General features: G+C 47.2%; 1 protein-coding gene across 16 annotated transcripts in view; it reads right to left on the bottom strand.

Moving 5' to 3' along the window:
- The window catches only part of IL15RA (interleukin 15 receptor subunit alpha), a 52,041-nt gene that overhangs the window by 15,699 nt on the left and 8,361 nt on the right, over positions 1-27,981 (bottom strand). For 3 of the 16 annotated variants that reach the window (XM_033209363.1, XM_033209370.1, XM_033209368.1), the window contains exons 2-7: positions 19,443-19,490; positions 18,737-18,931; positions 16,265-16,363; positions 12,890-13,087; positions 12,282-12,314; positions 2,299-2,374 (exon numbers count right to left, since the gene is read on the bottom strand). In XM_033209363.1, coding sequence (XP_033065254.1) covers positions 2,299-2,374; positions 12,282-12,314; positions 12,890-13,087; positions 16,265-16,363; positions 18,737-18,931; positions 19,443-19,490 — 649 coding nt within the window. The remainder of the gene's footprint in view (positions 1-2,298; positions 2,375-12,281; positions 12,315-12,889; positions 13,088-16,264; positions 16,364-18,736; positions 18,932-19,442; positions 19,491-27,981) is intronic. The other 13 variants (XM_033209364.1, XM_033209365.1, XM_033209372.1 and 10 more) reach the window with 7 other exon arrangements.

Raw genomic sequence — 27,981 nt, 5'->3', positions numbered from 1 at the left:
CAGTTTATGGAAAGCATCAGTTCACCAAATGATCAAGTAATTTATCAGATTTATCAATTCTTCTTTTCCTTCTTCTTTTTTTTTTTTTTTTCTGAGACAGGGTCTCGCTCTGTCTCCCAGGCTGGAGTGCAGTGGTGTGATGCCAGCTTGCTGCAACCTCTGCAGACAACCATGCCCAGCTAACTTTTTGTATTTTTTGTCAAGATCAGGTTTCACCATGTTGGCCAGGCTGGTTGCAAAAAAAGCGATCCATCCACTTCAGCCTCCCAAAGTGCTAGGATTACAGGTGTGAGCCACTATGCCCGACCATACCAATTCTTCCTAAAGATATGTTTATTTTACTTTTTGAGCTTTTTAAAAATGAAAAAAATTTTTTGTGTGTGAGGATGGGGTCTCACTATGTTGTCCAGGCTGGTCTCAAACTGCTGGGCTCAAGTAATCCTTCCACCTCAGCCTCCCAAAGTGCTGGGATTACAGGCATAAGCCACCATGCCCAACTGAAATATCTTCCATATAGCCAGTAAATATTGCTATTTTCCTCTTATGAACATATTTATTGGCTATATATACCAAATTTACAAATCCTTTTTAAGAATATATTTTAATGTAATATTCATAAAAAGGTGGTATATACATTTAAACATATATTCAGTGAATATATTTATTCATTATAACCTGTTAAAAATATAACTCCAGATTCAGCTTTTTATATGGAAATTCTGTAGTTATTAATAATGATATTTTGATATTTTGAAAATTATTTTAAAAGTCATTTTCTGTTTTGTCAACATTTTTCATTTTTTGAATTCTTTGGACAAATTTTTGAGTAACATCAATGTTTGTTAATTTCTCAACTGTCTATGAGGTTTATGGCATTTTTATTGGTTGGGATGGTATTCACAGCTTTTGAAGAATTTTTTTTTTTTTTTTTTTTTGAGAGGGAGTCTCGCTCTGTTGCTCAGGCTGGAGCGCAGTGGCGTGATCTCGGCTCACTGCAAGCTCTGCCTCCCGGGATCATGCCATTCTCCTGCCTCAGCCTCCCAAGTAGCTGGGACTACAGGCGCCCGCCACCATGCTTGGCTAATTTTTTTTGTATTTTTAGTAGAGACGGGGTTTCACCATGTTAGCCAGGATGGTCTCGATCGCCTGACCTCATGATCCACCCGCCTCAGCCTCCCAAAGTGCTGGGATTACAGACGTGAGCCACCGCACCTGGCCAGCTTTTGAAGATTTATGTGAAATTTTAGATACTGGTTTTCATTGTGACTTTATGGTAGCATTTCATGGAATGTTCATTTTGTCAAAAGTAGGCTCAAAGGGTCACATAATTTTTATATTGATATCACATTCAGAAAAGAACGTTTTATAACTATTAATAGTAACTAAAAGTTTAGTTTGGACAAATCTGAAATCTATATCAGTATGGAATGCTGGAATACTGGTTACTAATTGATAGAAGCACAAAATTAAGGCCAGAATGCCATTTGAGGCTTTAATCAAAGAATAATAACACTGCCTAAAGATTAGAAAAATGAGAAAAATTTAAGAAGTCAGCAAGTGGCAGAAACGTTTTTTGCCAGAAATGCTGAGACACAGAATTTCAATGATCAGGAATACAAAATTAAGGCTAACATGAATGAGTATATTTATAAGAAAGCATACCCCTATTCAATGAGGACCTTCAAGAATATATTCACGGGGATATCACAAGAAGAACGGATAGGACTGCATGCGTTGGCCACCCGGTGCACTTTCTCTGGCTGCCGCATTTCTACCGTGGGCAGGGGTAGGGGGCACTTGGGCTCAGGGCTAGCTCACTACCCCTCGGCTCTGGCACTCATTGGCCCCTACAGAAGAGGTGTGTGATAGCCAATGGCCAGGAAAGGGGTCCTTCTTGGGAGGGGGCATTCTGGAATCACTATGGTGCGGCTCTTTTCTTTTTCTTTTTTTTGAAACAAAGTCTTGCTCTGTTGCCCAGGCTGGAGTGCAGTGGCGCAATCTTGGCTCACTGCAACCTCTGCCTCCCAGGTTCAAGCAATTCTCCTGCCTCAGCTTCCCAAGTAGCTGGGATTACAGGTGTGCACCACCACGCTTAGCTAATTTTTGTATTTTTAGTAGAGACAAGGTTTCACCATATTAGAAAGGCTGGTCTCAAACTCCTGACCTCAAGTGATCCACCCGCCTCAGCCTTCCAAAGTGCTGGGATTCCAGGCGTGAGCCACCGTGCCCCACCAGGTGCAGCTCTTTTCTCGTGGGGGAATACTTCCTCTTGCAGAGGGCGTATCCACTGCAACTCACCTTGACTTGATGTAGCATGCCAGGAGAGACATAGCGCTCAGTCCACACAGCAGGACGGTGGATGTGGAGATAGCCACTGAAAGAGAGGAGACCACGCTGAGACACCCAGGAGCACATTCATTGCTATGAACTGCAAATTCTTTACCATGGACGTTCTTACAGAGGGATCCAAGTGCCTCCCAACCAGCCTGCTGCTATGGAGATTTCTTAAGGCCCATGCAATTCCCTTTATTCTATGTCTAGGCAAAAACACATTCTCTTTCCTGCTGAGGGTGCCAGCTCCCTGTTGTCCCACACCTCTGCTCCTTATCTTTGTCCTTCTCGGGCAGAGTGCCTGGGGTGATGGGGCAGGGACGGGGCAAGTCAGGAGGCAGCAGTAAGAGCCTCAAGGGTAAAGCCAGGAGTGGGATGAGGAGAGACCTGCTGCTAAAGCCAGGGTTGAGAAAGCAGACAGGGATACCCCTCCTCTGCTGTCCCCAGTACAACGACCCCTTTTCTTCAACTTCACAGGTTTAGAAAGAATAGCACCCAGTGCCATTTTCCTTCCAATTTCATTTTTTTTTTCACTTGCCATTTTTTTTTCTTTTCTTTTTTTGAGACAGGGTTTCCCTCTGTCACCCAGGCTGGAGTGCAGAGGCACTATCTCGGCTCATTGCAACCTCTGCCTCCTGGACTCAAGTGATTCTCCTGCCTCAGCCTTCTGAGTAGCTGGGATTACAGGCACACACCACTACACCTGGCTAATTTTTTGTATTTTCAGTAGAGACGGGGTTTCACCATGTTGGCCAGGCTGGTCTCAAATGTCTGACCTCAGTTGAACCACCTGCCTCGGCCTCCCAAAGTGCTGGGATTATGCAGGTGAGCCACTGCATCCGGTCTACCTACAACTTTGTTTTTTTTTTTTTTTTTTTTTTTTGAGACGAAGTGTCACTCTGTTGCCCAAGCTGGAGTGCAGTGGCGTGATCTCAGCTCACTGCAACCTCCAGCTCTAGGTTCAAGCGATTCTCCTGCCTCAGCCTCCCGAGTAGCTGGGACTACAGGCACGTGCCACTATGCCTGGCTAATTTTTGTATTTTTAGTAGAGACAGGGTTTCACTATGTTGGGCAGGCTGATCTTGAACTCCTGACCTCGTGATCCGCCTGCCTCAGCCTCCCAAAGTGTTGGGATTACAGGTGTGAACCACTGTGCCCAGCCAACTTTTTCTTTTTTTCTTTTTCTTTCTTCCTTTCTTTTTTTTTTTTTTTTTTTGAGACGGAATCTCGCTGTGTTGCCCAGACTGGAGTGCAGTGGCTCGATGCTGGCTCACTGCAACCTCTCCCTCCCAGGTTTAAATGATTCTCCTGCCTCAGCCTCCCAAGTACCTGGGATTTCAGGCATCTGCCACCACACCTGGCTAATTTTTGTATTTTTGGTGGAGATGGGGTTTTGCTGGTCTCGAACTCCTGACCTCAGGCCTGCCTTGGCCTCCCAAAGCGCTGGGATTACAGGTGTGAGCCATGGATCCTGGCCACCTGCAGCTTTTGATGGCAGAGAAAGAGCAGTAAGGAGAAAGAAGAGGTCTTTTGAGAGATGTTATATATAAGAGGAGGTTAGGATTTGGGACCATTTTTTTTTTTTTTTTTTTTTTTTTGAGACGGAGTCTCGCTCTGTCGCCCAGGCTGGAGTGCAGTGGCCGGATCTCAGCTCACTGCAAGCTCCGCCTCCCGGGTTCACGCCATTCTCCTGCCTCAGCCTCCCGAGTAGCTGGGACTACAGGCGCCGCCACCTCGCCCGGCTAGTTTTTTGTAGTTTTTAGTAGAGACGGGGTTTCACCATGTTAGCCAGGATGGTCTCGATCTCCTGATCTCGTGATCCGCCCATCTCGGCCTCCCAAAGTGCTGGGATTACAGGGTTGAGCCACCGCGCCCGGCCGGATTTGGGACCATTTTGAACGAGTTGAAACGAACAGCTTGGGGCACTGACAGGTGTCACCTGAAGTTTATCAGCTAGCATAGGAAGAAGGGGGTCTTTCTGTGTGAGCTAGGGGGCTGAGTCGGAGGGCAGGGGAACAGAACTATTGTTAAAAACATTTGCAGGCCTGGTGCAGTGGCTTATTCCTGTAACCCCAGTGCTTTGGGAGGCTTAGTGGAGAGGAACGCTTGAGGCCAGGAGTTCAAGACCAGCTTAGGCAACATATCAAGACCCCCCATCTCTACAAAAAATTAGCTGGGCATGATGGCACACACCTGTAGTCCAAGCTGTCTGGGAGACTAAGGTGGGAGAATTGTTTGAGCCCAGGAGTCTGGCGCTGCAGTAAGCTGTGATCACGCCACTGTACTCCAGCCTGGGCGACAGCAAGACCCTGTCTCTAAAGACAAAAACAAAAACAAACAAAATGCACTTGCAGGTTTGACCAATGAGCCTGACTATTGTGAATTTCCCTGAAAAAACATCACCCAGTGCTCTGCATGCAAGACGATGGCACTGAGATCTGGAGCAGTGGCTGCCGCTCACTGAAGACCATGGGCCGCACATGTCATGGACCCTGGGGGCTTTGAGGGCCTTTGCTGCATGACCTCCAGGCCACGCCCACATACCAAAGTAAACCTCCCAGGGCTTGGCCTTCCAATACAACTCTACTGCAAAACATCTGAGTATACGGGTGTAGGGACACTCAGAGCCCTGTGGCTGGGAGTGTAAACTCATGCCATCTTTCCCAAAGGCAGTTGAGAAGTGCACACTCTTTGACTCTCTAGTTCAACTAGAATTTACTCTTAGGGAATAGACAAACACAGGGGTATTCACTCAAGTATTGTTTAAACTAATTTTCTTTTTTTTTTTTTTTTTTGAGATGGAGTCTTGCTCTGTCACCCAAGCTAGAGTGCAACGGCATGATCTTGGCTCACTTCAACCTCCGCCTTCCAGGTTCAAGTGATTTTCCTGCCTCAGCCTCCCGAGTAGCTGGGATTACAGGCACTCACCACCAAGCCCAGCTAATTTTTGTATTTTTAGTAGAGAAGAGGTTTCACCACGTCGGCCAGGCTGGTCTCAAACTGCTGACTTCAAGTGATCCGCCCCCCTCGGCCTCCCAAAGTGCTGGGATTACAGGTGTGAGCCACCATGCCCGGCCTAAAATAATTTTCAAGACGTTAACCTGAATCTCTTATCGGCAGACAATTAGTTAAATAAAATGTGGTATGCCCATATGATGGAATACTATTCAACTATTAAAAATTATAAAATAGATCTGCATTTATTAACATGGAAAGATGTCTGCAACATCTTAAGTGAAAAAGATATTGAGATAAAAATGAACCCGCAGGCTGGGCTCAGTGGCTCATGCCTATAATCCCAGCACTTTGGAAGGCTGAGGCAGGTGAATCACCTGAGGTCAGGAGTTCCAGACCAGCCTGACCAGAAACCCCATCTCTGCTAAAAATACAAAAATTAGCAGGGCATGGTGGCGTGTGCCTGTAGTCCCAGCTACTTGGGAGGCTGAGACAGGTGAATTCCTTGGACCCAAGGGGTGGAGGTTGCAGTGAGCCGAGATCGCACACTGTACTGCAGCCTGGGTGACAGAGCAACAGTCCATCTCAAAAAACAAATAAAACAAACAAACAAACACAAAATACAACCCACAATAGGCTGAGTGCAGTGGTTCACACTTGTAATCCTAGCACTTTGGGAGACTGAGGTGGGCAGATCACCTGAGGTCAGGAGTTTGAGACTAGCCTGGCCAACATGATGAAACCCTGTCTCTTCTAAAAATATAAAAAGTAGCCAGGCATGGTGATGGGCGCCTGTAATTCCAGCTAGTTGTGGGGCTGAGGCAGGAGAATCGCTTGAACCCGGGAAGCGGAGGTTGCAGTGAGAGTCATTGCACTCCAGCCTGGGTAACAGAGAGAGAATCTGTCTCAAAAACAAACAAACAAACAAAACACCTACAATAATCTCCAACCAGCCATGTGCATGTCCATATGCACAGAAAAGTCTTGAGGAACATATACAATGGTGGGATTCGAGATAATCTTTCTTTCTTTTTTTAAAAAAAGTCTGTTTTTTTCTCATATATTTGCAATGACACTGTAATCAGAATAAATAGTAAAGTTATAGAAACAAAATAAAACAACTTGTAAGTAAATAAAAAAATAGAAAAATTGTTACAAAAGAAGTAACAGAAAACACGAGAAATTAATGAAAGATGTTTTGAGTTTTCGGACTTAACATGAATCATTATTATGACTAAAAAAGGAAATCTGTCGTAGTGGAGACGCTGCACCTGACCGTAAGCTCTGTCTTCGCGTTGGCTAGTGAGTTGGCGCACATTGACGGTGTAGGGGGTGTTTTATTGGAAAGGGCAACATGACATAAACTGTGCTTCTGCCTTCAGAAGATCCCTCCCTGTTTCTATTTAAGTGACCAGAACATCTGCAGAATGAAACTCAAGAGAGAAGAGAGGGCTCCTGAACCAAGGATAAAACGAAGCAACTTGAACTCAGCGCCAGACCCTTGGCCTCGCCCTCAGTGACATCCGGGCAACTCCAGTGAAGACACGGAAACCAGAATCACCAAGGCAGTGAATTAACAGCTTACCTGCCAAGCCCTCCACCTTTTATTGTTTCCTGGGGGTTGTGTGGATTGGAGGAAAAGAAAGAGAAAGAGATCTGGTGAGACAGAGGAGAAGCGAGGAGGAAGGTGAGAGGGGAAAGGTGATTACTGCAGAGGAGGCCATGAAAACCACATCTCCCCACCCGCCCCCACCTTCAGCCTTGTGGGCAGATTGGGTCCAGGACAGAGAAGGCAGCTGAGACAGCTGGGGGCCGGTGTTTGGCATGGATGATGCAAATGTCCTCTGGGCATATGCGGGGAATAGCCGTTCCTCAGCAACACCCGACCAATTAGGCCAATCACTGGGTATTAATACCCGTGTGTCACTGTGGCCAGAGCTCCTGAATGCCTGCATCGGATGAAGGAGATTTTGAGGGAAGAGCGTCAACTCAAGTACTCTGAGCAGCCGTCTGGTCCTGTCCTCTTTCCTTCCTTCCTTCCTTCCTCTTTCTTTCTTTCTTTTCTTTCTTTCTTTCCCTTTTTTCTTTCTTTCTTTCCTTCTTTCCTTCCTTCCTTCCTCTTTCTTTCCCTTTTTTCTTTCTTTCCTTCTTTCTTTCTTCTTTTTCTTTCTCTTTCTTTCTTTCTTCCTTCCTTCCTTCTTTCTCTTTCTTATTCTTTTTCTCTCTCTTTCTTTCTTTCTCTCTCTTTTTCTCTTTCTTTCTTTCTCCTCCTTCCCTCCTTCCTTCCTTTCCTCCTCCTCCTCCTCTTCTTCTTCTTTCTTTCTCCTCCCTCCCTCCCTCCCTTCTTCCTTCCTTTCTTCCTCTTCTTCTTTCTTTCTTTCACTTTCTCTTTCTTTCTTTCTTTCACTTTCTCTTTCTTTCTTTCCTTGTTTTCTTTTCTTTTTTTTTTGAGACAGGATCTCACTCTGTAGCCCAGACTGGAGTGCAGTGGCACCATCATAGCTCACTATATCCTCAAACTCCTGGGCTGAAGCAAGCCTCTTACCTCAGCCTCCCAAGTAGCTTGGACCACAAGTATACACCACTACACTTGGATAATTTTTTTATTTTCATTTTTTGTAGAGACAAAAATGTAGGTCTCACTATGTTGACCAAGCTGGTCTCTCAAATTCCTGGGCTTACCCAAGCCTCCCGCCTTGGCCTCCCAAAGTGTTAGGATTACAGGTGTGAGCCGCCGTGCTTGGCCTAGTGGTTTCTTTTCTATCTCTATTGCACTAAGCATGTAGTAGGTGTTGAGTTCACAGTAGATACTCGATAAATACTTGATTGATCAAGTTAAGCTTTTAAAGTTCTATAAATTGAAGTAAATTTAAAGTGACATTTGCTTTTTAATGAGGAATCTGCATTTCATAATAGCTTAGGACATTCCTGGCACAGAACAGAAACTCAGTTTATATTGAATGGATGAATGATAAAACATAGAGGCAGCTCCTGTCAAAGGCTGAGCACATCGACTGCGGCAAATTCATTTCAGCCATGAAAGCCCAGAGGCATATTGCCATCCTGAGAAGTAAGACCTCACACCTGGCATACTAAATCAACATGGTGGTGTAAGTGCTGGCATCGTGGCACGCTGGCCTTCTAGTTTACAATCAAGAGTCCTCAAGAACAGCTTCATCAGGGATGGGAGACCAGATATTGGAATAATTGTAGAAAGTTATTGATAAAAAGGGCTGCCAACATGGAATCAACCCAAATGCCCATCAATGATAGACTGGATAAAGAAAATGTGGTACGTATACACCATGGAATACTATGCAGCCATAAAAAGGAGTGAGATCATGTCCTTTTCAGGGACATGGATGGAGCTGGAAGCCATCATCCTCAGCAAACTAACACAGGAACAGAAAACCAAACACCACGTGTGTTCACTCATAAGTGGGAGCTGAACAGTGAGAACACATGGACGCAGGGAGGGGAACATCACACACCGGGGCCTGTGGGGAGAGGCAGATGGAGGGAGAACATCAGGAAGAATAGCTAAAACATGTGGGGTTTAATACCTAGGTGATGGGTTGATGGGTGCAGCAAACCACCATGGCACACATTTGCCTATGTCACAAGCCTGCATGTCCTGCACATGTATCCTGGAACTTAAGGTAAAATTTAATTAAATAATAAAAAAAGGGCTGCTAAGTAAGCCAGTAGATATTTAAGACAATGAAACTATGAACCGTATTTCTTAAATATTTATTAAAATGTTGAAGCCCTCAAATTCACTCATTCATTTGCTTACTCGTTCGATATTTATTGAGCATCTACTATTTAGCATTTACTGTTGAATTAAAAAGAGCAAAAGCGTAGAGCTAATCATTTATATAACTTATTTTAAAAAGCAAATTATGATATTGGTAGTATCAATGGATTGATTGAAACGTCAGTTAATTTACTGAGCGACCACTGTGGTAAAGCATTGTTAATACTTTCTTATGAAGACAGGCTCAACTGATGGCTTATTCATGCAGAAGTAGCAACATCCGCTGATGTTCAAGGAACCAGTGAGTAGATCTGCCACACATAACTTGTGCTCCTGGATCTCAGGGTGGCTGATCCAACATCAAACACCTGAAGTTTTTTTGTGTGTGGCGTCTCTGTATTTCCACAGTTCCTGGCACAGAATTATCTTTGTCCATTGTAGGCATTTGGTTAATGTTTATTACATTTCAAAATTTGGGAGAAAGTTTGTATGTGTGTGTGTGTGTGTTTGTGTGTGTGTGTGAGTCTCGCTCTGTCTCTCAGGTTGGAGTGCGGTGGCATGATCTCGGCTCACTGAAACCTCTGCCTCCTGGGTTCAAACAATCTCTTGCCTCAGCCTCCCGAGGAGCTGGAATTACAGGCACACACCACCATGCTGGGCTAATTTTTGTATTGTTAGTAGAGACAGGGTTTCACCATGTTGGCCAGGCTGGTCTTGAACTCCTGGCCTCAAGTGATCTGCCCACCCCGGCCTCCCAAAGTGCTGGAATTACAGGCTTGAGCCACCGCGCCCGGCCCCGGCTGCTTTTTTAATCTAATAAAAGTTATGAACTGGAAAAGGCAGATTATAGATTATAACCCATCATCAAATAGTTGTTGGAAAATCTATATAGAAAAAATGGGCCGGGCGCGGTGGCTCAAGCCTGTAATCCCAGCACTTTGGGAGGCCGAGACGGGCGGATCACGAGGTCAGGAGATCGAGACCATCCTGGCTAACACGGTGAAACCCCGTCTCTACTAAAAAAATTCAAAAAATTAGCCGGGCGAAGTGGTGGGCGCCTGTAGTCCCAGCTACTCGGGAGGCTGAGGCAGGAGAATGGCGTGAACCCGGGAGGCGGAGCTTGCAGTGAGCTGAGATCCGGCCACAGCACTCCAGCCTGGGCGGCAGAGCGAGACTCCGTCTCAAAAAAAAAAAAAAAAAAAGAAAAAATGACCCCTGAACTTTACACGTAGGATTTTATCCTACAGATATTCTTGCACCTACGGATTTTCAATTAATGGCTGTTTGTAAGATAACCACAGAATGTAGCAATCACATGTCCAGATAGGGGGTTGGCTAAATTCATGGTGGGAATTCCATACAACGGAATATTCTGTAACTGTTAAAAACGATGAGATGGTTTTTGTGTCCTGATATGGGGGGATCTACAAGGTATGCCAGCAAGTGGAAACAAACGTGGTCCCGAACAGAAGAAATGAAGCAACTGTCCAGCATTCCTTATCCTCTATGTGTGTATTTGTCCCATCTCTCTGGAAGGATGCCTGGAAATCTGGTAGCAAGTGTTGCTTCCTTCCTGCAAGGGGTTTTTTGAGTTAGAAATGGGATTTACTTTTCGTCTTTTTTCTGAGACAGGGCCTTGTTCTGTTGCCCAGGCCAGAGTGCAGAGGCGTGACCACAGCTCACTGCAACCTCTGCCTCCTGGGCTCCAGCAATTCTCCCACCTCAGCCCCCCAAGTAGCTGGGACTACAGGCATGTGCCACCATGCCCGGCTAATTTTTTGTGTTTTTAGTAAAGATGGGGTTTCGCCATGTTAGCCAGGCTGGTCTTGGACTCCTGGCCTCCAGCGATCAACCCGCCTTGGCCTCCCAAAGTGCTGGGGTTATAGGTGTGAGCGACCTCGCCCAGCCTGATTGTTTTTTAAACTATTCTAATCAATTAACTGCTAAAATGTCCAAAGTCACTTGATGTTTTCCCAGATGACGTTTGATGCAGGTAAAAATGAGACCACAAAAATACGAGTCATTCTCTAGCAGGAAAATTTATAAACAGAAGATTAAAATAATTTTGGCCCATATCAAATTACAGTTGGGTTTTTTGTTACTTTGGAAGCTTGTCAGCCTGGAGCATGACTTGCTTTCTTCTCATTACTTGCGTTCTTCCTCCCTGCCTGCTTCCCTTCTTCCTCCTGTTCTCCCCTCCTCTCTCAGCTCTCCTCCCCTCCCTTCAGCTTTTTCTTTTAGTCTTGCAAACGCTTTCCCCTTTTCCTCCTTATCGTCACTTGCACATTCTCTTTTCTATTCTCCTAGCCTTAGCATTGCATGTGTCTTCTGTAAGGAGGAGCAGTTTTTGGTTTCATTTTGTGTTGTTAACTTTTTTTCTTTTTCTTTCTTTTTTTTTTTTTAGATGGAGTCTCACTCTGTTGACCAGCCTGGAGTGCAGTGGCGCGATCTCGGCTCACTGCAAGCTCCACCTCCCAGGTTCACGCCATTCTCCTGCCTCAGCCTCCGGAGTCGCTGGGACTACAAGCACCCGCCACAACGCTCGGCTAATTTTTTGTAGTTTTAGTAGAGAGGGGGTTTCACAGTGTTAGCCAGGATGGTCTCGATCTCCTGACCTTGTGATCCACCCGCCTTGGCCTCCCAAAGTGCTGGGATTACAGGCGTGAGCCACCGCGCCTGGCCTTTTTTTTAAAAATAGAGGTGGGGTCTTGCTATGTTGACCAGGCTGGCCTCAAATTCTGGCCTCAAGTGATCCTCCCACTTCGGCCTCTCAAAGTGCTGGGATTACAGATGTGAGCCACCATGCCTGGCCAAGAGGAGTGTTTTATACTGAAAATGTGGACAGCTTCTCTGTTAAGTGCACGGTGAGGGATCGGCAGCTTCTGGCAGAGATGCTGTAATGTCAGTGCTGGCATTGGCACCTGTGGCTTTGGAGGCTCCGTGCGAGGGAGGTGGACCCTGAGCTGACCTTGAGCCCTTTTGTGGGGTGCTAACACTCTGGGTTCAACTCCAGTCGCCTGACAGCTAGAAGCTACCAATATTTAGAAAAACAGGCACATCAAACAGAGAATTCCATAAAGCAGCTATTGTTTAACTTATTATGTGATGGAGGGCTTCTAAGTGTGGAAGGGACCGCTGTCAGGATTGTGCTGGGCGGTAGGCCTGGGCCAGGACCACCCAGCACCTGGGACTGCGGTCACCCTGATGATAAACATACTACACAAAGGGACACACTTACCAGTGGTGTGGCTGTGGCCCTGTGGATGCACACCTGCGGAAAAGAGAGGACAGCATCACAGCTCAAGTCCTAGAGGTCCTAGATCCTCATGAAGCAGGATAAACTCTGCACAGCTCGGTTCCCATCTTAGCACCCTCGGAGACTCGTGGCTGGCGTAACCAGACTCGTTTTAGCAAAGAACAAGCAAGCTAGCTCACTGAGGTGCTGGCCACACTTAAGAATCAGATAAGCTTTAGAGAAGGTCCACATTACCCGCAGCTCCTCCATTCCACAGATCCCCGGACTGCAGGCAGCTTCCACCACCTCCTACTGCGGGAGGGCGCAGATGCTACTCAGAGTCTCAGCACAGGCTCTGCTGTGCAGGTGACAAGGCTGGCCCTGTCACATCTTGGCGGGTGGGCTGTTTTTCTCGTTGCCCCAGCCACAGAGAAAGCCACGGAGAAAGAGGCCAGGCCAGGAGGCTGTGGCTGGTGGCCGGGGGCAGCAGGCTACCCAGTGAATCCCGACTTTGGGTTGACGGTATAAAGCTGCCTTGTGCTGGATCTCAGCCCCGATCTCAGAAGCAATAGTGAGAAATGGACCTCTCCTGGGGCAAAGCGAGTGCTAACCTGGCGGCTGGCAGGAGGCGGATGCCGTAAGTTCCCAGGTCTTGGCTGTTGTCTGAGAGGGGCCGTGGGGGGACTCATGACTGCCTATCTCTGTGGTTCCTGTGGAAGGTGATGTGGAAGGCACCAGCCGGGAGCTCGGGACAATAGCTGCTGTTGTGGCCGCTGTGGTGTTTGAGCTGGGAGATGAAGCTGCCGGGTCTGTAGGAGAGGCCAAGGCAGGGAGAGCATCAATGTGCAGACTCCCCTCCTCTCAGCTGCAGCACGGGGTGATGTGGGCGCTGCCATAGTGAGTCACCCTGGCCAGCCCTCCCTCTCCCACAGCAAACTGCTCCTTAAGAGGGTGACATAGCTGTTCCTCTGGAAGGGCCATAGGACCTGTGAAAACACTAAAGAACATGGCTACTATCACGGCACGTGTAAAGAAAAGATCAGCCAGACACAGCGGGTCATGCCTATAATCCCAACACTTTGGGATGCTGAGGTGCAAGGATCGCTTGAGTCCAGGAGTTTAAGACCAGCCTGGGCAACATAGCAAGACCCTATTTCTTTTCTTTCTTTTTTTTGAGATGGAATCTCACTCTGTCACCAAGGCTGGAGTGCAGTGGCATGATCTCAGCTCACTGCAACCACTGCCTTCCGGGTTCAAGCAATTCTCCCTGCCTCAGCCTCCCGAGTAGCTGGGATTACAGATGCGCACCACCATGCCTGGCTAATTTTTGGATTTTTAGTAGAGATGAGGTTTCACCATGTTGACCAGGCTGGTCTCAAACTCCTGACCTTAGGTGATCCACCCACCTCGGCCTCCCAAAGTGCTGGGATTACAGGCGAGAGCCACTGTGCCCTGCTGCAAGACCCTGTTTCTACAAAAATAAGAATAAAAATAAATTATCCAGGTGTGGTGGGCGTGTGCCTATAGTTCCAGCTATCTGAGAGGCTGAGGCAAGAGAATCACTTTAGCCTAGGAGTTTCAGACTGCAGTGACCTATAATTGAGCCACTGTACTCTAGCCTGGGGGACAGAGTGAGACCCCTGTCTCTTAAAAAAAAAAAAGGCGGGGAGGGCAGGGGGGGGTGGGAAGAAAAGAAAAGGTGTTAAAGATCTGAGTCGTTCAGCTTGTTTACTAGAGAAGGCAGGCCCAACGTTGAAGGCTCAGCTGAAAGCAGGTGAAGCTGCGTTGGCCGAGGATGCTCGGAGCGGCTGAATATGAAACACGTGAAGCCTGGGCTCTGGCCTGAACTCTCCGGGCTGTGTTGGAGGAAAGCATCCTGATGAGCTCGCTGTCAGGAACAGAGGCTGCCTTGGGTTCAGAGTCTTCCCTGTCTTCTTTGTCCTTCCCTGGAAGGTGGCTGCCCCCGCAGTGTAAAGGTACTGTTCCCTCTCCATGAAAAACGTGTCTTCCGTTGTGACAGCTACGGAATTTAGGAAATGTGGGGCCAAGCGCTGTGGCTCTCTGGATGCACTGTTGTTGCTGCGTTCCCATGGTCTCCCAGCCACACAGGTCATGAGAAGTCCTCACATCCCCTTAATCCTTTGTCACCACCTCGCATACAACTTGCCCTGCCCTCACTGCCAATGCTCCAGGGCTCCCTGCAGACAGGGCACACCACGGCGTCCTCAGCCAAGTGCCCACGGTCGTGCCAGCTCGGGTCAAAGGCTGCTGTCACATCGGAGCTTCTGACTGCACAGTTGTGTCTCGACAATGGCCATCGGACCAGGCATTTGGGATGCGAAAGTGGGGATGGGAGAGGCTTACTTGATAATCTCCTTGGGTTAACGAGATGTGACTCGGATCAAAGGGGTTGTAGAATTACCTCAAGTTTAAATGGAGCCAGACCCTCAACCCCTTCCTCCCTGTGCAGGTGACTCACTAGGAGGGAACTTTGTTCAGCTGCTTCTTCCTCCCTCAAGCTGCAGGCCTCAGCCTTGGTCACTTAAGAACCACCTGGGGGCCGGGTGCAGTGGCTCACACCTGTAATCCCAGCACTTTGGGAGACTGAGGCTTGCGGATCACCTGAGGTCAGGAGTTTGAGACCAGACTGACCAACATGGTGAAACCCTGTCTCTACTAAAAATACAAAAATTAGCTGGGTGTGGTGGTGCACGGCTGTAATCCCAGCTACTCAGAAGGCTAAGGCAGGAAAATCGCTTGAACCTGGGAGGCAGAGGTTACAGTGAGCCAAGATTTCATCTCTGCCCTCCAGACTGGGCAATAAAGCAAGTCTCCATCTCAAAAGAAAAAAAAAAGATCCACCTGGGGCTGGAGAGCAGTGATTTCCAGCTTGCGCCCAGGCCAACGGGAGCGCTCAGATGTCAGTGTGTATCCACGGCTGACAACCGACACTCCGCAAAGGATGGCTGCATTTTGTAGCATGAATGATCACAGACAGGCCCATCCCTGGGGGTAAAGGAGTAGGCAGGGGCCAGGGAAAGCCACAGGCTGGACGATGCGACACTAAAGCCAAGAGTGAACTGTAACATGAAGGTATCATAGCATGCAGGGCAGAGGATCCCAAGAAAGCATCCAAGATTTCAAATTTTATGAACACTGAGAAAATGCTGAGGAAATCGGTCCTGACAATCTCCAAAGACTCTATTGAAGCCTGGGACACTGGCAGCTTCAGGCAATGCCTCTACAATAGAGCAGTCACCGTGATGTGCTGGTGTTTAGGTCTGGTTGGGGGGGGGGCAGCTCTCCACAGATCTCTGATGTTTCTGCACATCCTGTAGACAGGGGAGCTGACTGCCCTTTCTCTGGACCATCCTCTCAAGGGTGCTTCTATAGCAAGCGCCTTGGAAGATAGGGACATGGTCTCCCCTGGAGCAGAGAGCCGGCGTGATTACTGCCCATGACAAAATGCTTGGGTCTCCGAAGCCCGGGCTTCCTCTCCCACAGTGCAGCCCGCTGAGCGGACAGGCATCTGTTGAGGCCTAGCTATGCTGTCCCTGCTGGCTAGGGGACAAGGGAATTGATGCAAACATGCTGAAGCTGCCGCGGCTTGCTGGCCTCCCATCCTGGAGTTCCCTCGTTTCTGCCAGCACCCATGAAAATGTTGAGGGCTGACACACATGCAACCTCAAACCTCAGTCTACTTTCAGTTCTTGAAGATAAGTGTCTACAACTAAATATGATATGACATATTAGTGAGTTTTAAACCACTATTAATTCTGCATATATAACACCTGGATATCAAGCAACCTTGATTTGAAAAAGAAAATTAAGCTAGACGTTCTTATTCTTGATTGAATAAGACATTTGTGCTACTGCCTAAGTCTGCAGTGGCACACCACGGAGGTCCATGAGTCTGCAGCTTGGTGATGGGGCCTTTGGGTGTTGGGAGGGAATAAATGTCCTCAAGAAGTTTCTGACCTTCCTACCTTTTCCAGAAGAGGAGAGGCTCTCTGGCTGTGGGGTCACCCCTGCCGTTGTTACTGTGAAGGGTGGCGCTGGCCTTTGGCGAGCCAGGAGAGGGTCTCCTAGAGAGAGGATAACCACAAGGCACTTATGATCCTGAGCCTGGAACCTGGGCTAGCCTCAGAACTGGATACAAATTAAATATATTAACACATGAACTTACAGTGGAGGCGTCAGGCTTCCTGGGACATGTTAAAAGCATGAGAAACAATGTTTCCTCACCCAAATGCAAAGACAGACTGCAAACTATTTTTCTTGCATTTTCAAAAAGACTGCACAAGTTAAATATCAAATTTATTTTGGCTGAGATGATATTAATGATATCAATTCAATTTTATAATAATGGCTATTCTTGGGAAAATAAATGATCACTCAATAGATTCTATTTTGTTTGTTTGAGACAGGGTCTTGCTCTGTTGCCCAGGTGGGAGTACAGTAGTGTGATCACAACTCACTGCAGCCTCGACCTCCCGGGCTCAAGAGATCCTCCTGCCTCAGTCTCCTGAGTAGCTGGGACTACATGTACGTGCCTCAATGCCCAGGTGATTTTTATTTTTTTATTTAAAAAATTTTTTTGGTAGAGACAGGGTCTTGCTATGTTGCTGAGGCTGGTCTTCAACTCTTGGTCTCAAGCAATCCCTCCCACCTTGGCCTCCCAAAGTGCTGGGATTACAGGTGTGAGTCACCATATCTGGCTTTCATTTTGCTTGTTTAGCAGGGGAAAAAAAATCATTCAAAGCACAAGAGGTTGGGAAGCATAACAGAGGGAGTCGTGAGTGATCAGAACGCGGAAGGATCTTTGGGCTAGGTGAAACCTAAAAATGCATCCAGTCTTTGGGCTCTAAAATCCTGATTCTGGGTTCTCTTCTTTCCTCTCCTATCCTGACCCTGTTTGGAGCCCACAGCTCTTCTCCATCCCAGATTCATTTGCCCAAAGGACATGGAGCATTGAGGAGAGCTGACTTTCCCTGCAGTGAGAAAGCCCTGATTTTACCTCGGGCTTACAGGTTCCAGGGAGTCCCAGTACTGGCAGGTTAAGACCCACCATGGTTCCCACAGATCCTGCTCTCCCCGCCACGCTCGGCTTTCTCATTCACTCGCTGATGCCACAGGGTGCTGTGTCCCCAGCGAGCAGTTTCTCAGAACAAGTCGGAGTCTTCCTCCCTGCCTTCCCCCTGCTGCCTGTGGGACTCTGTTCTGGGGGAGGAGGCTGAGCCTGCACTACCAAGCCAGTGGCAATGTTCAGCGCCTCACGGAGCTCCCCTCAGTCCCCGACTGCAGAGGGCGTGAGCGATGGGGTCGCTCCATGCAGAGGCGCGCTCATCCCTGCCCCAGAGACGAGCTGGGGAAGGAGAGAAACCTACACTCAACATTTGTTAAGTGGGAATTCTCTTGGAAGCCCCTGGGTTAATTTTTTATTTTTTCCAAAGGGAGGAAGAGGGGGGCAGAAGCGCACCTGAGTGTTCCAGAAACAGCCCCAAGTGGCTCCCACCCGAGGAGGTTTGGCCGCTTCTGGGATGTTTATCCAGGTGCAGAGAGTTAAAAAAAAGTCGATTCTTGCCACCTTCCCTCCCTCCTGCTGGACACCATGCACAGCTGACTGAGCAAAGGGCAGCCCTGCTCCAGGGCCTGCGCCCATCCCTGGGGCTGGGTAATGAGCGAGGAGCAGTGATGGCTTCCAACATCCACCAAAATTTCGCACACTAGTGTGCTTGTGAGTGCCCACCCAGCTCTGCAGCCAAATTCTCTTGCCAGCATCATCTCAAATCAAAGCACTACATGTAATAAGAGTTAACATTTACCAGGGTTCACACCACCCTCCCACAGCCCGCAGTGTGGACATCAAGTCCGTTTTCCAGATGACCAGCCAGAGTGCCAGAACGTCACAAGAGCCGCCCAAGGCCTCCTGGGTGGTAGGTGGCAAAGCCAGGATTTAAACCCAGAATTCTGTGACCCCAGCACCTGTGTATTTCCAACGTCAGGAGCTGTTGCTGAGGATCCCACTGGTGTCCTTTTTTTTTTTTTTTTTGAGATGGAGTCTTGCTGTGTCACCCAGGCCGGAGTGCAGTGGTGTGATCTCGGCTCACTGCAACCTCTACCTCCCGGGTTCAAGCAGTTCTCCTGTCTCAGCCTCCCGAGTAGCTGGGATTACAAGCACATGCCACCATGCCCGGCTAATTTTTGTATTTTTAATAGAGATGGGGTTTCACCATGTTGGCCAGGCTGATCTAGAACTCCTGATCTCAAGTGATCCTCCCACCTCGGCCTTCCAAAGTGCTGGGATTACAGGTGTGAGCCGCCATGCCCGGCCCCCACTGGTGTCTTTAGCCTCAGACCTCAGCACAGATCCCTTGCCTCCTGAGATGGTATCTTCTCTCTGTGCAGCCTTGGCGGGGTGGGGGAGGGAGGAGGGTGGGGTGGCGTGGGCTACTCACTAATGCATTTGAGACTGGGGGTTGTCCAGTGGGCGATGTTCGTGGCCTTGTTCAGCACGCACTCAGTCAGGCTGGACGTGCCGGCTTTACGCTTGAAACCAGAGTTACAAATGTACCGCTCCCTGGAGTACAAGCTGTAGCTCTTGACCCGGATGTCTGCGTGTTCCACGGACACTGGGGGAGGGCACGTGATGCCTGCAAAAGTGCAGAGGACAGGGGAGGGTGAAGAGGTTTCCACTTGTAAGATGCGTTCTCCAGGCACATGCGGCGGTAGTCAGTAACTTTAGGGCTGGGTCTAGCTTATCCTAGGGGTGCCTTAGGAAAACCCCCAGGTGCCAGGCACATGGAGGATGCACAGGAAGGGCATCCGTCACCCAGAAGCCTTCCCAGAGCCTCGCCTGAAGTGCCAGTCAGTCAGCAAAACTAGAGATGGGGGCGTGGGGAGAGGGTCGTCAATGAAACACCCTCTCCCTTCATTTCCCACCCCTCTCCAAGCCCTCAGTATCTCTCAAAAGTCTTCATGACTCTCCACTGTGGACATAGCCTCCAATTCTCACTGAACGACAGCAACTGCCTCCAGATAGACCCCCTGCAGGCTCTCCCACAGGCCTCTGTGGCCAGCATCACCTTTAGAAATGCCTCTTTGAGCCTGGCCAACATGGTGAAACCCCATCTTTACTAAAAATACAAAAAATTAGTGGCGCACCTGTAATCCCAGCTACTGGGGAGGCTGAGGCAGGAGAATTGCTTGAACCTGGGAGACAGAGGTTGCAGTGAGCCCAGATCAAGCCATTACACTCTAGCCTGGGTGGCAGAGCGAGATCCTGTCTCAAAAAAAAAAAAAAAAAGAAAAGAAATGCATCTTTGACAACTTCACCCTTCCCTGACCACCCAGTGCTCTTAGAATAAAAACAAATCTTTACGAAGTCTTCAGGGCTCGGCCAGCCCCTCTAGCTCTCTTCCCCCGGCCATAATGGTCTTGGGCTCCCCTTGCATCACTCACCATGCTACCCACCTCTTCCCAAGCACAACCCACCGTGGCACTCTGTCTCCCGCCACCCTTCCTAGCTCACTGAAACACTGCCTCCTAAGGAAGACCATCCCTCTCCCTGAGTACACAAGGGCCTGGGCTGAGTTCTTTCTCCCCTAGTCTCTTCCACAGTTTGTACTGGAGATGTTGAGATTATGTAATTCACGTGCATCCCACTGTGTGTACTCTGAGCCAGATGACGGTAGGGCCACATCTGTTTTGCTAACACTGTGATCCTGAGCCCAGCACTGTACCTGGAACTAGTAGGTGCTCAAGAAATCCTTGTTGGAAGAACAAATGGATGAACTCTGTTCCTCAACCAGTCTTCAGCCTGACTTTCTCATAGAAGTGAGTTCAGTTTATTTCACTTCTACCTTTGTAACCAGTTTATCTCATTATCCTCTCTTTTTCAGAAGAAACCAGAAGCAAGATGAATTGCTCCAGACGGCTTTACTTTTGTGACAGGTGGAATTGGACTCAGACTCCAAACTTCAGCTACACATCCGGCAATGGTGCAGGAGCTCAATTCTGTGGACATGAGGGGTTTTACGAGTCTACATCTAAGGGGACTGGCCTCAGAAGCAAAGAAAAGATGAAATGTGTGTCACTTCCATTTCCATTCTGGGGACACTGTATTCACTAATGGCTTTTAGTTGTTGTTGATAATTATTTATTAACAACTATTGATATTTCTTTGTCCTTAAAAAATTCCTTTCCTATGTAAAAGCACATAACATGAATGTTAAAGACAATCTGACTTGAGTGAGCTGTAGGAGAACTTCAGACTTTTTTCCTACATTATGTAACAACAACAACAACAATGAAACCTGTAAAAAAGAAAGGTTGACTTGTTTTCCAGTAGGCAAAAATGAATGAGGTTGGTGTTATTGATCATGTACCTGATATAAAGATCTGTGGATGCCAGGAAAGAATCTATTCAAGGCCTTAATGACAGTTAACATAAAATCCCCTTTGGCACCAATTTTGTAGACCGTGGTTCTATAAAGAAACTCCAAAAGGATCATCCTTAGTTCTTAAAAGGCAAGGAGGCAGTTAATGTATTACTCTACCATGATTTCTCCAAGCCAATATGGTTGGTTTTTCCTTGTTTAAGATGAGGTCTTGTCCAATGCCAGAAAGATTTTTTTTTTTTATAAGATAAAGTCTCACTCTGTCCGTGGAGGTGGAGTGCAGTGGTGTGACTGTAGCTCACCACAGCCTCAACCTCCCAGGCTCAAGCAATCCTCCCACCTCAGACTCCTGAGTAGCTGGGACCACAGGCATGCACCACCATGCTCGGCTAATTAGTTTTTTGTTTGTTTTGTTTGTTGTTTGTTTTGTAGAAATGGGGGTCTCTCTATATTGCCCAGGCTGGTCTTGAACTCCTGGGGTCAAGCGATCCTCCTGCCTGGCCTCGAAAACTGCTAGGATTACAGGCGTGAGCCATCAGGCCTGGCCTGAACGATTCAATTGTGGCTAAATTTAAAAAGCAAGGTTTTTCTTTAGGCACTTTAAATAACTGTAAGATTTTCTTTTGACTATTTTTCTTATGAATGAATCACATTATTAGGTTTTCTTGTGCATCGAAAAGATGAGTAAGAAATGGTTTGGGTGTGGAGGGGCTGAAGGTGGGCAGTGCTGGAGGGTACTCTGGGTCCTGGTGCCCATGGGGACGTGGCCAGAAACATCTCCCCCAGACTTCCCACTATTCGAGTGTGTCTAGGTCCTGAGTGTCACTGGCTAAGACACTGGTACAGGGCAGCGACGGGGGTTAACAAGGCAGCTGTAAAACACGGAAACCAACGGGCTGCCTACAGCTGCTGGGGCATGTCTCTTTGGTTCCAGGTCAGGAAGCTCTCGGTAAGTCCCTGCTGAGCAGTTGGTGCAAAGGCTGGGTTCCAGACAAGAGAACTGAGTGAAGTCATCTTCCTGCTGCCTCAGGGTGGATTGACGGGGAGACCAAATGCAGTGGCAGGAAGATTTGCAGCCTGGGGCAGGGAGGCCCCTGGCGGCCTCTGTGCCGGGGTCAGTAGGCTGTGGCCCACAGGCCCCATCCAGCCTCCACCTGTTATTGAGAGTAACGTTTTATGCCTCTCTCATTCATTAATGTCTTGTCAATGGCAGCTTTCACGTGCAGTGGCAGAGCTGCATAGTTGGAACAGAGACCTGGTTGCCCGCAGAGTCTAAAATAGTTACTATCTGGCCCTTTACAGAAAAAGTTTGCCAACCCCTGCTCTATGTAGCCTTTACACAAAGTACTGCATTTGTTTTGTTAGTAAGACCAATTGCCCAGTGCATCAGCGCAGACCTGGTAATTGAGGTTGACTTAGGTGATCTAGCCCATTTCAAAATAAAATCCTTTCCGTGTAGCAAAACCCAGCATCAACTGAAGGCAAATGGTGAAATGAAAAAGAAATTGCATCCCATGTTATATAGGGCCATTCCTCTCATATGTTTTTGTTTTTGTTTTTGGAGACAGGGTCTTGCTGGAGTACAGTGGTACGATCATGGCTTATTGCAACCTCAACCTCCTGGGCTCAAGTGATCCTCCCACCTCAGCCTCTCCAGTAGCTGGGACCACAAGCACATGCCACCATGCCTGGATAAGTTTATATATATGTATATATTTTTATATATGTGTATATATGTTTATATATATGTTTACATATGTTTTTATATATATATTTAAGTTTATATATATATATATATATATATTTCTTTTAGAGACTGGGTTTCACCATGTTACCCAGGTTGGTCTCAAACTCCTGAGCTCAAGTTATCTGCCTGCCTCCACCTCCCAAAGTGCTAGGATTACAGGTGTGAACCACCACACCTGACCTCCTCTCATATGTTAAAAGCCCTTGAAAATCAACAAAAAGAGTGCTAAATCCCATGGGAAAATAAGAAAAAGATACAATAGGCAGCTTACAGAAAAGGAAATACAAATGGCTCTTAAATATATTTTAAAATGCTCAATCTTATTCACAATGAAAGAAGTGTTAAAAAGAAAGCTTCAGGAGACAGCACTTCTAGCTGCCAAATCAGAAAAGAGCAGAAAGTTGAATAATAAACTTTTTAGGTCAACCAGAACTTTCAGATTGCTTGTACCACCCTAGTGAGGGCATATTTACAGTCTCAAAGATTATAGAGGTACATGCTTTCTGACCCCACAATTCTGCTCCTAGCAATTTATCTTACAGATATGTCTGCGTACCTGTGAGACATTGTTACAACATATTCCTTAACCTAGCAATTCCACCCCTAAGAATTTATTTTACAGATATGCTGGTATATTTGCAAACTGAGTATGTACAAAGTTATGGATTATAACAGCCAGTATCTGTAACTAATCTTGTATGTTGTCAGTAGGAGACTAATTAAGTAAATTTGTCTTGTTTTTTTTTGAGACAGAGTCTCACTCTTGTCACCCAGGCTGGGAGTGCAATGGCACAGTCTTGGCTCACTGCCTGCAATCTCCGCCTCCCAGGTTCAAGCGATTCTTCTGCCTCAGCCTCTGAAGTAGTTGGGACTATAGGCATGTGCCACCACGCCCAGCAAATTTTTGTATTTTTAGTAGAGATGGGGTTTCACCATATTGGCTAGACTGGTCTCGAACTCCTGACCTCAAGTGATCTGCCCCTCCGGGGCCTTCCAAAGTCCTGGGATTACAAGCATGAACCCCTGTGCCTGGCCCGACAAGGGAGTTTTTAGCACTCATTTAAAATTTCTCTTAAAGTCATGAGTAATATCTTGTTCATACCCTTTCAGGTCATGGAATTGATTCTATCAATGAATCAATTTGTAGGTTTCTCTTACTATGCTCTTCTGAATTTCTTTTCTTTTCTTTTTTTGTTTTTTTAGGGATAGTCTCGCTCTCTTGCCCAGGCTGGAGTGCAGGGGTGTGATCTCAGCTCACTTCAGGTGCAGCTTCTGCCTCCCAGGCTCAAGTGATTCTCCTGCCTCAGCTTCCTGAGTAGCTCGGACTATAGGCGCCCACCACCATGACTGGCTAATTTTTGTGTTTTTAGTAGAGACAGAGTTTCACTATGTTGGCCAGGCTGGTCTTGAACTCCTGACCTCAAATGATCTGCCCTGCCTCGGCTTCCCAAAGTGCTGGGATTACAGGCATGAGCCACCATGCCCGGCCCTGAATTTCTATTCTAATAGCTTTTAACTGGATCAAATTCTCCCACCTCCATCTCAAAAATCCACTCCCTTGTGTGTGCTCATATGCGTGTTTAGCTTGGTAGAACCATAGGTTTCACTCCCTGCTACCAAAATCTTATACCTGCACCTGTGCTGCTTTGTTTTATGTTAAAATATCTGGGAAAATACTTAGGTAGGCAGTGGGAGTAGGGCAGGGCAAAGAGGAATAACTAGAAAAACCAGCTCAAATCAACTCCAGAAACATCTGATAGCAGGTCAGAATGGATAGTCCCATAAAAACACAAGACTCTGCTCTGTGATAAAATGTTCCTTTCCTCTGTGAAAGCCTGAATCGACCTGGACATGTGTTCCTCTCTGGGTGCTATTATGTCATTGGTGGCTGAACAGTCTCCCACCAGCCACAGGGCAGTGACTCCAGAAAACAAGGGAGACATGAGGTCCCCAGGTGAAAAGTCAAGAGAAAGACTGGATTTTGGTTGGGGGAGTGACTAACTGATCTTTCCTCACCCCCAGCCTTCTCTTTGGCATGGCTGTCTTGGGCCTGGAGAGACCTTGCCAACTCATAGAGTCAGCTCCTGGTCTCCCGAGGACTGACAACCCTGCCATGAGTTATTCTGAAACCTCGGAAGGGCGGGGGAGTCTAATAACTCCTCCCTTATCCCAAATGCCACACAGTTACTTGCAAGATTGGGCCATTTCTTTTACTTTTCTTTCTCTCTTTCTCTCTTTCTTTCTTTCTTTCGACAGAGTTTCACTCTGTCACCAGGTTGTAGTGCAGTGGTGTGATTTTGGCTCATTGCAACCTCCGCCTCCTGGGTTCAAGTGATTCTCCTGCCTCAGCCTCCTGAGTAGCTGGGACTACAGGCATGCGCTGCCACACCCAGCTACTTTTTGTATTTTTAGTAGAGACGGGGTTTCACCATGTTGGCCAGGATGGCCTCGGTCTCTTGACCTCGTGATCCACCTGCTTTGGCCTCCCAAAGTGTTGGGATTACAGGTGTGAGCCACCGCACCCGGCCAAGATCAGACCATTTCTTTGCAACTGCAAAGACACCTTGTTCCCCATGAAGCATCCTTTTCCCAAAGGCTGCTGTTGCTTTCAGTTCTGGTTGGTCATTCATACATTTTGGAATGCTTTCTGTTGCTGGGATATAGTGCTTTGGAGAGAGTGGATGAACTGACGGACACAGCTCTGCTCTGCTGGAAGTGACTGGTGTTGTTTAGTTACAGTTGTTGGTACATGCCCCTGGTAAAGTGCAAGTGTAGCCAGGAGTAAATTTGATAAAGAATAGGCTGGGTGCAGTAGCTCATGCCTGTATTCCGAGCACTTGGGGAGGCTGAGGCAGGTGGATCACCTGAGGTCAGGAGTTCAAGACCAGCCTGGACAACACGGTGAAACCCCGTCTCTACTAAAATACAAAAAATTAGCTGGGTGTGGTGGTGGGAGCCTGTATTCCCAGCTACTCAGGAGGCTGAGGCAGGAGAATCACTGGAACCTGAGAGGCGGAGGTCGCAGTGAGCCAAGATTGTGCCACTGCACTCCAGCCTGGGTGACAGAGCAAGACTCCGTCTCAAAAAAACAAACAAACAAACAAAAAAAACCCCTAAAACCCAACAAACCAACCAAACAAAAAACATTAATAACAAATGTCAAAGTGTTAAGAACCTTAGCACGTAGAGGACTCTCATAAAAATCAACACAAGACAAACACTCTAATGGCCTAACTGGGCAAAGGACACAGTGGGTGAGTCACAAGAGAGGCATCACCTAAGTCCACACAAAAACATCCCAAACCTCACATCCCAAACACATCCCAGGTAGAACTCCATGACCTCTTCTCTTGCTTCTGAAGGTTAGGGATCCTGTACCAGGCAGGGGTGGGGGTGGGAGGGGAGAAATCTCAAACTCAGGGTTGTTCTTCCCATTCAGTTCCCATCCCAAAGCCTTCTCCTCCGTCACAGGGGCAGCGCTCTGCTCACTTCCTGTCTCAGGCATCTGTTGTCCATTGGCTGCCACTACTCCCCATTCCGATAAGGACGTGTCTTCCGCTAGGCTGATGGTGTGGGAGATGGAGTCGATTTCACCAGTTGTTGAGGTGGGTTTGGATGCTGCTGTTGCTGTGGTTACCTGCAGAGCCCCACTGGCTTTGAGGCCTCTGGTGCTGGAGTGTCAGAGGCTTTTTCTCCATGCTCTCCTCCACATTCATCTTCTGTCCTTCTCTACCTACCTAAACCACAGTGTTATTTCTCCACACTTGCCCACCCCATCCTGCCCTCCGTGACAGATGGCTGTGCTACCCGCTTGCTGCCTGCTTGTCCGATGGTGGTGGCACTAGGGGTGGTTTTCCGTTGTCCTGAGTCTCATGCAGGCCTGGTGTGTCTGGACCTCAGGGTTGAAGCTTTCAGTTATTCTGCTCCTTCCCTCCAGGACAGCCAGCCTGTCTCTTGCCTCTGTAACAGGTTTTATGCAGGAAGAGTTCCCTACCCCTTTCCAGCAGCCGTGGACCTCCAGGGGTGTTTGTGTAGAATTCTGAGCAAGGACCATGTGTATTGTGTGTGTTTATGGCTGACTCACCAATCAGTTCCATCCATCTGTTTGTGTGTTTATTTTGACACCTATACCATGCTGCCTTGACGATTGTTGCTTCCTCATAGATCTTAAAGTCAGGTGGTAGAAGTCCTCCGACTGTGTTAATCACTTTCAAAGTTGAGTTTGCTTTTCTAGATCCTTTACTGTTTTTTTGTTTTTAAATTAAATTTAATTAATTTTTCTGAGATAGGGTCTCACGCTGTCTCCCAGCGGGGAGTGCAGTGGCACGATCACAGCTCACTGCAGCCTCGGCTGCCTAAGCTCAAGTGATTGTTCCACCTCAGCCTCTTGAGTACCTGAGACCACAGATGTGCACCACCATGCCCAGCTAAATACTATTTTTTTAATTTGTAGAGAAAGGTGTAGCTATGTTGCTCAGGCTGGTCTCAAGCTCCTAGGTTCAAGGGATCCTCCCAAAATGCTGGGATTACAGGCGTGAGCCACCCCGCCTGGCCTACTGAATTTAAGAAACAGTGTATAAATGTCTACCAAAAAAAGACTGCTAAAATTTTGATTAGATTTCATTAAATCTATAGGTCAGTTTGGGGAAGAATTGATTTTTATTTTTTTATTTTTATTTTTATTTTTTTTTTTGAGACTGAGTCTTGCTCTGTCGCCCAGGCTGGAGTGCAGTGGCACGATCTTGGCTCACTGCAAGCTCCGCCTCCCGAGTTCACGCCATTCTCCTGCCTCAGCCTCCCAAATAGCTGGGACTACAGGTGCCTGCCACCACGCCTGGCTAATTTTTTTGTATTTTTAGTAGAGACGGGGTTTCACTGTGTTAACCAGGATGATCTCGATCTCCCGACCTCATGATCCGCCCACCTCAGCCTCCCAAAGTGCTGGGATTACAGGCGTGAGCCACCACACCCAGCCATGGTATCTTAATAATATTGAGTCTTCTTAAAAACTCGTCAACATGGTATCTCTCTTGATTTATGTAAGTATTCTGCAATTTCTCCAGAATTGTTTTATAATTTTCAGTGTGCCAGCCTTGTACATTTTTTGTCAAACATATCCCTAAGTGTTTCATATTTTTATGTCACTGCAGATGGTATATTTATTTCAATTTCTTATTTTTTGTTGCTAGTATTTTGCATATTGATTTTTCGGTGTATTGACTCTGTATTCTGCAGCCTTGTAAACTCACTTATTCTAATAGCAGCTTTGTAGCTTCCATATGATTTTCTATAGAGATGATCACATCATGGATTCTCCGAGTATGTTTTATGTTTCCATTTTATCTCCTTTGTTGGTTATTAACTATAACTCATTGTACTATTTTAGTGGTTGTTTTAGGGCATCCACTATATATCTTTACCTTATCACAGTTTTCCTTCCGGTGATGTTATACCACCGCATACGTGTCCTGTAAGGATCTGAAACGGCAGACTTCCAGCCTCTCCCCCAAGTCCTTGTGCTATTGTTGTTATATGTTTTGCTTTGACATACATTATA

The sequence above is a fragment of the Trachypithecus francoisi genome, unplaced genomic scaffold (genome assembly GCF_009764315.1).
Source record: "Trachypithecus francoisi isolate TF-2019V2 unplaced genomic scaffold, Tfra_2.0 Lachesis_group9, whole genome shotgun sequence".
Lineage (NCBI taxonomy): Eukaryota > Metazoa > Chordata > Mammalia > Primates > Cercopithecidae > Trachypithecus > Trachypithecus francoisi.
This window is presented reverse-complemented; position numbering and strand designations above follow the sequence as displayed.